Raw genomic sequence first — 13,393 nt, forward strand, 5'->3', positions numbered from 1 at the left:
CAATGTCACAAATTGGAGCCCTACTGAAGATACATCAGCTATGTAACTTCCGAGCAAGTTTCATCATGCTGTATGCTTGAGCACTATGCAAATAATACTGAAATGCCAAGGGGATGGTTTTGATCATAAGAGCCGCGCAAAAAATCAAGCTGCTGCAGGAAGGCAAGAGGGGATATAGTGTTCAAACTTAAAGTTAGTTGAAAGCCAAATTCACAGTTTATTCCTCAGTTTAGTGTTTGGAAACATGGCGGTGGGGGGAAGTTTGTCTTGCACTAGGACTAAGTCACCTATTAAAGCAAACAAGGAGACTCCAAGTGCTCGTTTCTACTCCAATCCAAAAGCTGAGCTAGATTCTTCCCTGGTAGAAGAGCATGGGAAGAGAATAGTGACAGTTAGCTACACAGGGGTCAAATCAACGTAGCACTCTAATAAAGCTCACCATTCATCTGTACTTTAGTAAGTTTTTTTTATTAAAAAAAGACTAATGCATCACAATCTCACCAAGATGTTTTGGTCAGTTTTGTTATCACACTGCAGCGTTCCTGTTCCTGAAGTAAAGCTGCAGCAGTTAACGTTCTTGGAGGCGGCTGAGCTGCCTGAATGCACAGAGGTTGCTACTGTGAGGCAGCTTAGCTCATCTGTTTAAATGCAGCTGAGCTGAGAACTGATTGACTCTGTGAGCCAGCTCCAGCCTGCAGGAAGGTCAGATTGTTTCATAAGAATGACTACAGATAAGTCCAGTATAAGGCATTCAAGATGACTACGTGGTATAAGTTAGAACACCAGACCTTGTCAGCCAAAAGAACAGGTGTAGCAGTTCCACAACATTAAAACAAATACCTGGAATAATTTCAGAATAAAGTTGTCATGCCCAACTGAAGGTGACATCCCTAGTTTTCCTTGTGGCTTGTAAAGGATAGCTTGCAGAGGGGCAGCTGTCTCTACAGAAGTTACTTTCTTAAGGTGTCCACCCCAGGATGCATTATCTAGTTATGCATTTTATTACAAGTAGAATCATTACACAACAAAGTAATGCATATTGGAAAAATACATTTTTACAATGACTCCAGACAAACATTGCAGATAAAATGCCATTGTTCTAAGACTTCCTTTTCTATTTCACAGAGGGTAGTAGAAGTTTCAGAGTTATTTTTGTCACTCATACAAGCTTTGATTTTTCTAGAGATGAGTTTGCTGCAGTACCCAACTCTGCTGGTTACAGGAAAAAGATGACTTGCCTATTAACATTTGATCTACAAAAAAAGAAATCCAGCCTTGGCATCCCATATTGTTACATGTTAATTCATAAGCAGTATGCGAGAGGTTGTACAAGCCATTGATCTCCAGCACAGGAAGTCATTAAGGCATTGGCCAGCTTTTAGCCAGCAACTTGCTAAGCTCCATTAGTACCTTCAACAGTGGTGTGAAACAGTGACTACACCTTTTTCAGATACAAATTAAAACTGAAGCCAGACCACATTTTGTGCTTGTGTAAGAGCGCTGGATGACTGCAGTCAAAAGGAATCCAGTCTAAGAACAAAGAATTACAGTACAAACCACCACAGGCTTCCCGTGCAGCCCTGCTGAAGTGCCTGAAGCCTGGTTTGACAGCATCACTCCCCAGGGACAGAAGTTTGTTTTCTGTATGCCTGTTTGTTCATTGCTTGGCAGACTTGTGTATCAAGTTAATAGATACCACTTAACAACAGCAGGGGTAAGAGGGGTGGGGGTTTTGGTCACAACTGTAGTACACTACAAAAAAAACCAGGAAGAGCAGTTGTGTATGGAGTTAGAAATGTGTTGACCACTACTACATTACCAAGTGCCTCCATTCACATTTGTACCCTGCAATGGAGCATTGCCAGCAAGACTCCTCCCAAAAAATCCGAGAGGTCAGACCAATAGTAGGCAGAGTGCAAAAAGGACTGAACCCCACCAGTTTTCTGGTGGGGTCAACCTCTTTACTTGAAGAACTAGAAGAGAACTAACTTGGGTTTTGGTTCAAGTTGTGAGCTTTTCCCCTTTTAACTCTGTCAGAAAGCAATTTAGAGTTGGCTGGAAGGAAACTATCTCAAAGGCACTTTAAAATGATCAAATTTGCTGAATTTAATTGCTTTAAATTTAATGAACTCTTCAGGCTGTACACTAGTTTATCAGTAACCTTAACTTTCCTTTCAGACATCAGTGAGAAAGCTGGTACAGTATTGGCTGTAAAGAGCAAACTAGGAGCATTACATGGTTTCCCAGATATTTCCCAGAGTTTCAGGCAATTGTAATTAATATTCTACTTTTTAAAAGAAAAACTAGCCAGCCTTAATCCTACCATTCAGTTAAGCTGAATTTTCACAAGATCTACATATTTCATCATTTAAAAGGTTGCTTGTTCTGCTAGAACTGAGCTCCCTGTTCCTTTGCCCCTTCCATCAGAGAAGTCACTAAAAAAAAAAAATCAATCACATGTTGCACAGTTTTCCAATTCAGTTGAAGTCCGTGAGCTGTGGCTTTGGAAGAACACTCCTCTACCACTATCTTTCAGTGTTCTGAGCACACGCTTACCACTCCACAGCACTGCAGCTCCAAACCAAGAAGGAATTCAACATGTTATCATGGGATGCACTATAGTCAAAACTTCTTTCACCAAATGTACTCTCTCACCATCATTATCTTTCACTGCTAGAGACTTGCAACCAGTGATATTCTGAAGCCTCAGAAAGCAATGGACTAGAAGTACAATGTTTTCCATCATCTGTTTCCCCTCAAAAAACCTGTAGCTTGCAGTTAAATGATTCAGACACCATTATTTTCCACCTCATTCACCTAAAACATTATGCCAGAGATGCGCCATTTGTATTAGTAACTGTGTTAGAGACCAGTGGTGTTACCCAGGGCATTCTGTTGGAACATGACAGCAGCAGACATTAAGCAGTGAGGCAAATTTGTATTATCATCCATTATTCTTCTTTTCTAGTGTTACAAGGGTGAGATTCCAGTTATAATATATGCATACTGGAAGATCAAAGTGCAGATCAAGTGAGACTTGATGTGAAATTCATCGTGCAAATGTCAGCAGTTACACCCTCTCCCATCCTCTTCCTGTACAAGTTTGAGAAAAAACCTCAAGCAAGTCTCCTGTTAAAGCAGTCTGGTTTATCATCTCATCTCACTCTGACAACTCACTATTCCAAACAGGGCAATATGTCACCATCTTGTCCGTATTGTACACTGGAGATAACAGTCATTAAATAAATGCACACCAGTTCATGGAGCAGAGATGAGGAATGCTGAGTTGACTCTAAACTAGGTTCATATCTTGGGATGAGAACAGCCTTAACATGGCATGTAGTTTTGGTTAAGTACACACTTTTTTTCTGACTGAAGCCTTTGCCAACCAAACCATAACCTTGTCTATCAGCAAAGCTTCTTCCTGTTTAGCTAAACAATGTGGTGTTGGATTTTTACAGATTCAGCATGTTTAAGAGAGCACGACCAGCCTAGATGAAAATACTGCAGCTTAATCCCAAATGTCTGGCACCACACTGCCAGTTCAGAAGCCTTCCTTCAAGGCCAGAAGCTTAATATTAATAGGAAGCCCCCAAATACACTCCCACTCACCAGCAATCCTGCTGAAACTGAACCCAAATTTCTGTCTAGAGGTGCAGCACATTCTACACTGACTCTCCTGCAGCAGTTAACCAGGGTCTTTAAGCCAAAGGAAAATGCTACTCCCCCTCATGGGATTCATAATGCACTTCAGCATTTATTGCTGTACTGCGAGTTAGACTACTTAACCAGTTTTAGTGTTTCTTCATTTAGCATATGCTTAGGCCTTTCAGCACACTTATGTTCATTTATACATGTTTCATGAATTGGAAGGACTAGCAATGTAAATATGAAAGTGCAACAAAGACTTTGACAGCTCTAGCAGGTATGAGCAAGAGTATTTACTAGCTAAAACAGTCTTGCACTTTCTCTTGAACACGCTAAAGCTAATGAGACGTTTACTGAGGAGGTATCAAGATGTGGATCTGCAATTCTGACTGCTTTGCATCAGATGTTGTAAAGCTTTCTGTTGTAAGGCCACAATTCTTGAGCTATGCTTAGAACTACCCCCATTTTTGAAGAGTTTCTTGAAATGGAACAGTGGTTGCAACAGCTCAGTCTAGCTTCACAAGAAGTCTTCTCTAGAGAAAGGGAACATTTATCTTTAAGACAAAGCAAAGAAAGATACCTGGTTACCCTGAAACTTAATGCCATCTCTACTAAGCAGCCTGAAAGCCACAGGACTTAATAGAGTTGCTCAGTGCAAAGCACCATGTCAAGGACAGACCTGTGCTATGTCAATTCAAACATCAGCCTAACAATTTTAGCTTCCATACCCCACTGCAACTAGAAGAGGGTCTAATTCTTTTGTCACTTGGTTTCACCAATCCACTTGAATTCCTAGTGAAGTCTATCATAGCCCGATACATTTACAGTCATACAAAGTCATTTATACCAGAATATATCATAACAGGGTCCTTAATTAGTTCAGTCTATTGCAGAAGACATGTATAGGCCTCCTCTTCCCTATCCAGAGGGCTTGTAAGCAGAGCTGCTGTCAGGAGCACTGACTGGGAATCCCTTTACTTCCACAGCATACTAGGAGACTCCTCCCAGAGTCAAGACATCAAAGCAGATGTTGCAAACTCGAACTGGCTTGTTCAGATCAAATTTTATGATAGGAATCTCCTTTGTTGAGCACTTATGGCAGAGCAGGCGTCCACAGTGTCGGCTGTTGACAGAAGAGGGGTGGAAGAAAAAACAAATCTCACTCATAGCAAACACCAGGATTTTACTGTTTGATATTCTTTATCAATTATAGTATTGCTAAAAAGCTACAGTAGCAATTGAAATGCTACATTTTTCTTGTATCTTTTCCTATCTCTCAAGTAATAATTGAGTACTAATGCCAAAAACCCACATGCTGCTTCTGTAAAGTCAGTCACCTAGGACTACTTCAATGGATGCATGTGCAAGTTTTGCAACACTGGGCAGTCTTACCTGTGCCAAGAGAAAAGCCTTAGCTTAACTTCCATCTAGCCCAGCATATTTTGTACAAGTTCAGACTAGTTAAAGAAAAGGCAATGCATGGCTACACGTGAACAACTCCTGTCAGCACCTTCAGTCATCTCCACATTACAAATGGCACCCCTAACCCATGCTGGCAGGGCCTGCCCAAATCTGTTACCCCTTTCAGAGCACATCAGCCCCACTACTGAAAGCAGGCATCTAAATCCTCTGTTTCACTACTGGCACTTTGACATGATTTCTCATTTCCAACAAATCAGAATATTAAGTGCATAAAGTGCTTAAGATAGGATTTTAGTCAGACTACAAGTTACTGATCAAACAACTAGGACAGGGTGGAATGTTTCAGCTAGATTACTGGTTATACACCTATGTTAACATGGAGCTTTCCTAAACCACTAGAAGGAACAAGCCTAGCTACATTTAGAAGCAGAATCTGTTTCCTTGTAAGCACAGCAAGATGTGTCATATTACCAGTGATGCTTTCTTGTCGTGACTCCAAATTTGGCAGTGCATTCATAGCAGTTGGAGCCATCACACCAGGGAGGTTCTTTTGTCAGCATATCTGTTAGAAGCAAAAGTGTAAAGGCAAAAATGGGCTCAGACACTTCCTGAGTGCACTGTAACATTAAGGAGGCTTTAAGTTTTAGGTTGCACCCAGTATTTAACTACTCATGGAGTAGCTGTGGTCTTGTTTGTAGGCCACAGTGACTACACAGCACAAAGTTGAAAAGCAGTATCTAAGTTTTAAGCTGCATTAGACTATGACACTAGCCAGGAACCTACATGTCTGTCCTTCCAGAAAGAGTAATCTTAAAGTCTGACAGGTCTGCATTGGGCAACTTTTCAGTTGATCATGAGAAAAGTTAGTATTTCTACCCCTCACTTAAAGTAGTAGAATAATCACAAGTTCAGCCCCTCTGGAATTACTGTCATTTAAGTCAGATGTCCAGACTTCTTTCCTTCACCAAAAGGATCTCAGAAGCATAAGCTAAAAACACTTTCCACCTGTAGCAAGTAGTACTTACCCAGCAGTCTAAAGAGAAGCTGTTTTGTAGCAACCTGGTAGTTGAAGATATTGACTCCTTGATTATTGTTAACTCCAAGACGAGCCCCAGCTCTCACTATTGCACGACACAAGTTAGCGTTTCCCTTCATGTAAGCCAACAGGAGCACTGAAAAATAAAAGCCAGACACTTCCCTGCTAACAGAGTGGTAGGTCTGTGTTACACTGAAGCTTAAAAGAACTGAAGATCCTACTCTGGACTGAGTGTAACACTTGCATCTTACTGTATTTAATGTACTACTGCCAATTATTGCAGCTTTAAAAGCAACATACCACTACTATGACTTGAGTAACTTTCAAGTTTAATAGCTGTTAAATCTCACCTACCTGTGTTTCCTTCAGCATCAGGTTTGTCTAGAGGGTACTCTGGCATACACTCCAAGAAGAGGTCACAGATGGCTGCTGCATTATCTTTCCCATATTGTCCCAAAATATGCATTGGTGACTGGCCTCTGGGGAAAAAGTTTGTTATCCTGATCAAAGTCTGCTTGCTACTACAGTTACTCATCCAACTCTCCTTGTTTTCAAGTTCGGTGCAGCATTTTTTAAGTCTGAACCAAACGCACTCAGTACATCAACCACCACTGCATACTTTAGGTTCCTTTTCTTGGTATACATAATTTCCACACAATTAGATACAGCATGCTCCGCAGCCTTCAGTGTAAAATTAGTGTAGAAATACTATAATCCAAGCCAAATCTTTGGGTTTTTTAATCTAATCATACCAACACATACACTACATTGCAGTTCTTTTAGTCTGTTAATATTACCTAATGTTAAAGGCTTCTGCATCTACATTGCACTCTGTGAGGAGGACCCGGATATTGTTTAGACGGCCATGCATCACTGCCAGATGAAGAGCTGAAAAGTAAAAGAGAAGCTTCAGAACATGAAGTAGTTAATGTCAGCAATAATTACAGCCTGATAAAAATAAACACTCCCACTCCGCCCACCTTCCCTCTCCAAAACTCCTTCTACCAGCTTTGATTTCCTGGACTTCCATTCTTTTTCATCTTTGAAGAAAGAGCCCATTCAGTGGGCTGTCTCCACCACTAGGAGATACTATTATTAACAGACCTACTGAAGTGTTTACATCTACTTGTAGAACTTCAGAAGTTTACCATTATTTCCATTTTCATCTACAGCTGCAAAGTCTACTCCATTCTCCAGAAGGACTGAACAAATTGTAGGCAAATCTTGCTGGGCTGCTAAGTGAAGAGCAGTCTGACGATGCTTAGTCAGTTCATTCACTTGGGCACCTGCAAGCAGCTGTCAAGATGCAAGAAGGAATATGTTCAAAGATTTTTTTCAGTGCTATTAGCCAACAATTTGTTTCTGTGAATAAAGCACACAATACTCCACTGTACAGAGATACTTCTAGGCTTCCAGCATATATAAAATGCTATCATTACTGAGGTGCTGCAACTTGGGTTCGTATTCAAATCTGCAGAAAGCACAAGGTAAGGTTCTTCCTTTAAACTGAGCCACGCTACCTGGTGATTGCTGCAAATCTAACGGGCTCATACAAAGGCTACAGAGGCAGCTCAGCTAGCAGTACAAGCAAAGGCAACTTTATGCAAGTCTGTTTCAGGAAAAGTGGTGTCACCTTCAACTGACTTCTCCAGCCTACAGCCAGCACGCATTAAGGCGGAACGTGCATTTTTAAGTAGTGGGAAAATGACTCTCCGGTACATACCAGATTACGCACAATGATCTCTGAGCCAGCTTGTACAGCCAGGTGGAGAGGTGTTAGTTTGGAGGCATCCTGGACCCGAGAGTTTACATTAGCCTGTACACTTATCAGGAACAGCACACTCTCAATGTCTGAGTTCTGAACAGCTACATGGAGGAAATTCCGACCTTTATTATCAACCTGTGGCAGAAAGGACACATGAAATGAAATCCATTATTTCTGTAAAGCAGTAAGTTGTTGTGTAGTAGGACATATTTTTCACCAAGAGGTACTTGCTCCCTTTACTTGAGGTGAACTGTAGAGCCTCGTTCCTTTCACTGCCTGACATTATGTGATAGTCACATCTATCAAAGTCTCTAAACTGAGAACTTATCAGTCACAACTACTCACTCTGGTCTACTTCAGACTACTTGATTTCTACTTTATAACCTTGTCATTTCTTGACCACACACTGGAGAGTATTATGACAGACAAAAGGTTAACAGCTGTTGTAGTAAGTACTGAGCAGCAGGTAATGATAAACTCAGTTAAATGAAACAAGCTTGAGCCACTCTGGCAGTTAACACTGCAGAAGCAACATGCAATCCTGCCACCCTGATGCAAAGTGTATTCATTTTTTTGGCTTAATACCAAGTGCATGTTGTTGCTCATCTTTGCCTTGAAACTGATGTTAAAGCATATTTAGAACTGGCTGTATTTGTAACCATGTTTTAAACATATTACAAGAGCTCACTAAGCACTCAAATACTTTACTAGTAATTACACTTACATAGGGTAGGAAGAAACTCCTGAACAGCTGCCTGAAGTGTCACACCAGAAGCCTGAAGATACAGTTGGAGGTTTTATGGTTCAGCAGTGCAGCATAACATCTATTATTCAGTTATTTTAGGTCAGGCTTTCTATCTTGGATGGCTTTAGGAGAGCTAGGTAATAGATTATTTTTGTACTAGTCCAGCACAAGACAAGAGTAGTTAGAACTTCCTCCTTATGTATACACACATATTCCCATTCCTCAATTTAGTACTGACAAGGTGAGATAGTCTGATGAGACACTAACCCTTGATGTTCTTACTCACACATATCATGTATACACCTACAGTTTCCTAATAAATCCTGCTACAAAAGACTGGCATGTGGCAAGTGTCATTGCATGTAAAGCCACAAAAGGATAAAGCAGAATTTGCTTGTGGAACACCTGTTAACACGAACTACTGCAGTAAGAAGAGCAGCATGCTTTGAATACTCCAAGCTTACCTGTTCAGCAGCTCCGGGTTCCCTCTTCAAAATTGCTTCAGCCGCTTTGTTATTTTTATACGTCATAGCACATGCAAAGGGAGTCATTCCTTGTCTGTCACGTACATTTAGCTTAATATCTGGATGTGAAATCATAAGCTGAATGATAACATTATGTTGGTTGCTAATGGCAACATGGATTGGAGTTCTTCCTTCTGCATCCTAGAAGGAAACCAGGAAGTTTGTTATATGAAGATTCATTAATACACGAACCCTTCCTTCATTCTGAAAAGTCAAGGCAACTTATTAGTTTAGTTCTGCAGCACACCCAGCTGCCTTCAGCTAGGACACCAAACCATTGCAGTGGGAGCTCAAATCCACAGTGTAAGTGAAACAAATTGGTATTTGTTTCTCCAAATAGGCTGACCTCGATCCTGTGCTATATAGCCATTTAAGTAGCTCAGAGTAACATTTCCCATGTAGTTCAGACATTTTGGGGGCAGAGATGAGCATTCAAACTTAAGTCTGGCAAATTCAAATACAGCGTTTAATCACTTGTCTGTATCAAGCAGCAGTTCACAGCCATGGCTGCTCTGTGACTGGGTTCTGTCATTCATTTTGATGTCACTTTCAATAGCATCAGGACCTAAAAAAGGTTATGCATTCATTTCTTTTGTTGTAATTTGTCAAGCTTCTGTTTAAGGATTACTGTGTAATCAGATATGAAGCGTAACTCATACTTACATCACTTCATTTTACTCAGTTAACAGAAGACACTTCCCAAACATACTAACAGAGTAGAGTATTCTGGAGTTTTACACTCTAGCAGATCTAATGATTAACTGCAGCAGAATACAGCCCTACTCCTGCCTTTAATTCACACTAGGGACAGAAGAGTTGAATTCCAATCATTACATCAGAGAACTAACACTGTAAGAAGTTTCCTGTATCATTTTTTTCCTTCCTGAATTAACCCATCATATTGGCAGATAAATGCTAGATCTGGCAACAAGGGAAAGGAAAAAGTAGAACTGCAGCCATTCATAATAGAAGGATTTTTTTCCTACCAAGCAAAATACACAAACTGAGAGGGAAGTTTTCATTACATTAGAAGCAAAGAATCAACTTCGAAAGAAACTGCACAATTTCTCGACATACCTGAGCATTGACATTGGCACCAAACTCCAAAAGGCACTGGATCACCTCTTCTAGACCCCAGCAGGCTGCCAAGTGTAGGGGTGTCTGTCCATCATGAGCTTCCTCTTCTCCTTCTCCATTTGGGCCTGGCTTTCTGGGACTGTTCACATCACAACCACTAAAACACAATACAGCCAATTTATTACATTTAATCCAGATTTACACTGTTTCAAACAAGGGTCAGAAAAGAGTTTACAAGAGCTGACCCAGCAACTGCTGACACATTCTACATAAGCAGAAGTTCTTGGTTTTAGTTTGACTCTTGTCATCAAGAACATAATGTTAATATAGGTAACAGAATGTGTCTTTAAGATTAGTCAGACTTCCATAAGTGCCACCCACCCACAGCATAACGAATCATATACCTGTTACTAGCTCAAAATAGCATTCAATTAATTTATGCCAGGAAAAAAAATGTACATGCACACTAGGTTTGTATTGTAGAAGGGAGTCTGACCTGCGAATAAGAAAGCATGCTATTTGTTCACTGTTTTCATCAATAGCTCTGTGAAGAAGAGTTTGTAAGCAGCCACTTGGTCCTGACCCCCAACAGGTTGAATCACAGCCATGCCTAACCTGGAAGGAGAAGCACAATGAGGCAGTGAAGTGTTTTGGTTGTTTGGGGGTTTTTTTGATGTCTCCTACTACTTTACATGATCCTTGACTAATGCTTCTGAAACATTATTCCATAGAGGTAGAATTTGAGATGCCTTAATCTATTCTTGTGACAGTCACTGAATTTCCAGAGGCTACTGTAGTGTCTTCCAAACCAATGTTTTATTGGTCTACTACATAATACTTAATTAGGTAGTATTTACTAGCAATTCATATACTCTAAATAGACAAGTCTTAAGCCAGTTTGGGTCACAGTTACCTCACTTTCAGCAATGACAAGCAGCTAAAGTCAAGTAACATCAGCAGACACTGCCTTTGAAGGTCTGGCCCATTTACTCGCTTTCCTATACATTCAGCTCACCAGAGATAGCAATACAGTTCCTGGAAAAAACTTAATATTTGTATTTTTCTACTACAGAACTACTTACTTGAGCAATGTGGCACTTAAGACTTGTTCCACTCCTCTTTACAAGCTATTTACAATGTTTATACGCGAGTAGTTTCAGTGCTGACCCCATGAAGATTCTTATTCAATACCAGCACAAATGGTCAAGTACAGTTACGAGATGTAATTCTCAGCTCATCAGCGTAGCTTTTAAGTAGTTGTCTCCAGCAGACGATAACTGGATATCAGAGACAAAGCTTTCAAGTGACTTCCTTATGAAGAAGTAAGGAGGTCTACTTGCATCTCCTAAGAAGTCTCCTGCTGGATCACCTATGCCTGAAAGTAAAGGCTTATATCTATTACTAAGACTATTTAAAGGCCGCCTTCATGGAATTTTAAGATGCAACAAAAACCAGGACATATAAAACATACATATGGGTGTTCAGTTTTAGTCAGGAAGCTGATCATTACACAAGTCTGGTATGCTACAGACTGATGTTTTTAGATGTCTGTCTTTCCAGAATCGGGAATCCAGAGAGCATATTCTATACTTTTATTACAGTGGCTGAAAGATATTTGGCTATGCAGACTACAGCATTTACAAAAGATTTCCCAATGGAAAGGAACTTCTGGTGAAAAAACCTCTAGAAGTTAAATAGTGGTATAGGACTACTCTGTTCTTTTCATGCATTGAGTTTGGTTTTGCTGATGAGCCCTCTGCAGCTAGCAAGATGCACAAAAGTGAGACTAAATTAAGTCAACTGACAGCCTTACCAGAGTTGATGCAATATCTTCCAGGTTATTTTCTAAGGCAAGCCACAAAGGAGGATTTCCTTTCTCATCTGGCACAGACATGTCAGCTCCCCTGGTACAAATAGCATCAACCACAAGAGGGAGCTGGTTTTTTATGGCTAGCTGTAAGGCAGTCTCTCCATCCTGTGTTCTGTAACAGGTACAGTTTGAAGTGTGTTACTACTACATTATAACCTTAGGCCTCGTGTTACAGTAGTTTATTTGCAAAGCCAGGAATTATGTCCTCACGTGTGTATTTTTGCTGTGCTAAGACCATATCTCCACAGCCAGGCAAATGCACCATATTAGTTTTTCATCACAGCTACGTAGTTTACTACCAAAGCAGGGGCAGGGGTATAAGTGATTGATTTCTTAAGTTTGAAAAGAACATTAGCGTTCTTAGCTCAGAGTCACCATCGCTGCCTTAAGAGCAGCCATTATTTGAACAGAGTTCCTTCAGAGCAAGCCTACTGCCACAGAAGCAAATAGTTTTGTCTGCACTGTGGTAACACTTCAAGCAACAGCCAGAAATACCAACTGTTAAAAACCTGAAGTTAGAACAGCAATATTAGGCAGTTTTTACCCACGACATTCATTATAGTACAGCTCACCAAATTTCAAAAGACAGCCTGTCAGTCATGTAAGCAGGTAAGTGTTTCATTCAGTTTAATATCAATTTGTCTAGGAGGATACTCAGGAGGCAAGTTCTATTGAAATCTTGTTGCTGGACCTACATCTAATTAGTTTAGATGGTAGAAAACATACAGCTCCAACAAACTGGCAAATAGATGAGACTACATAAGTTCAGTACCATATCTCTAATACTTGAGAGTGTTACAGAGGATTCTGTTCTACCTAGAATTAAGTGGCAGCTCCCTTTGCAGCCTCAAGAGGAGGTACTGACCACCGGAGCTATATGTAGGTGCAAGTTCACATCTGTAACCCCTCAGCCATAACTAGCGCCATAAAAAGCACCAAATGCATAACTATGCACAAATCATGATTTCAAATCAACTTCAAGCCATTATACAAAGGCAGTCATCGCTACCTGCTCCTAAATACATATCGAATTGAGTGCTGTATCAGTTAAGATCTTACCTGACATTTATATCTGCCTGATGTTCCAGCAAGAAGAGTGCACTCTTACTGTCTTGTCTCTGTATGGCCATATGTAGTAGAGTCTGTCCATCTGACATTGTATCATTGATGGACGCCCCAGAACCAAGCAGCTGAGCTGCTATCGTGTGCATGCCTAAAGAGTTACAGCTCATTAGTATTTACCTTTGGTTCTATAAAACAGACACACTGAAGATTAATAAATACAGCTTCAAGCTTTTAATTTTCA

General features: G+C 40.4%; 1 protein-coding gene across 3 annotated transcripts in view; it reads right to left on the reverse strand.

Annotated features, from left to right (window-relative positions):
- Nucleotides 1-437: 437 nt before the first annotated feature.
- ANKFY1 (ankyrin repeat and FYVE domain containing 1) overlaps nt 438-13,393 on the reverse strand; it is a 34,511-nt gene continuing 21,555 nt past the window's right edge. For all 3 annotated transcript variants that reach the window (XM_054847745.1, XM_054847747.1, XM_054847746.1), the window contains 12 exons: nt 13,147-13,300; nt 12,031-12,199; nt 10,714-10,832; nt 10,218-10,374; nt 9,081-9,281; nt 7,830-8,006; nt 7,255-7,402; nt 6,904-6,994; nt 6,461-6,585; nt 6,096-6,242; nt 5,542-5,632; nt 438-4,771 (listed from right to left, as the gene is read on the reverse strand). In XM_054847745.1, the coding sequence (XP_054703720.1) occupies nt 4,639-4,771; nt 5,542-5,632; nt 6,096-6,242; nt 6,461-6,585; nt 6,904-6,994; nt 7,255-7,402; nt 7,830-8,006; nt 9,081-9,281; nt 10,218-10,374; nt 10,714-10,832; nt 12,031-12,199; nt 13,147-13,300 (1,712 nt within the window). In that variant the 3' untranslated portion in view covers nt 438-4,638. The remainder of the gene's footprint in view (nt 4,772-5,541; nt 5,633-6,095; nt 6,243-6,460; nt 6,586-6,903; nt 6,995-7,254; nt 7,403-7,829; nt 8,007-9,080; nt 9,282-10,217; nt 10,375-10,713; nt 10,833-12,030; nt 12,200-13,146; nt 13,301-13,393) is intronic.

This window comes from Grus americana, chromosome 19 (genome assembly GCF_028858705.1).
Source record: "Grus americana isolate bGruAme1 chromosome 19, bGruAme1.mat, whole genome shotgun sequence".
Taxonomy (NCBI): domain Eukaryota; kingdom Metazoa; phylum Chordata; class Aves; order Gruiformes; family Gruidae; genus Grus; species Grus americana.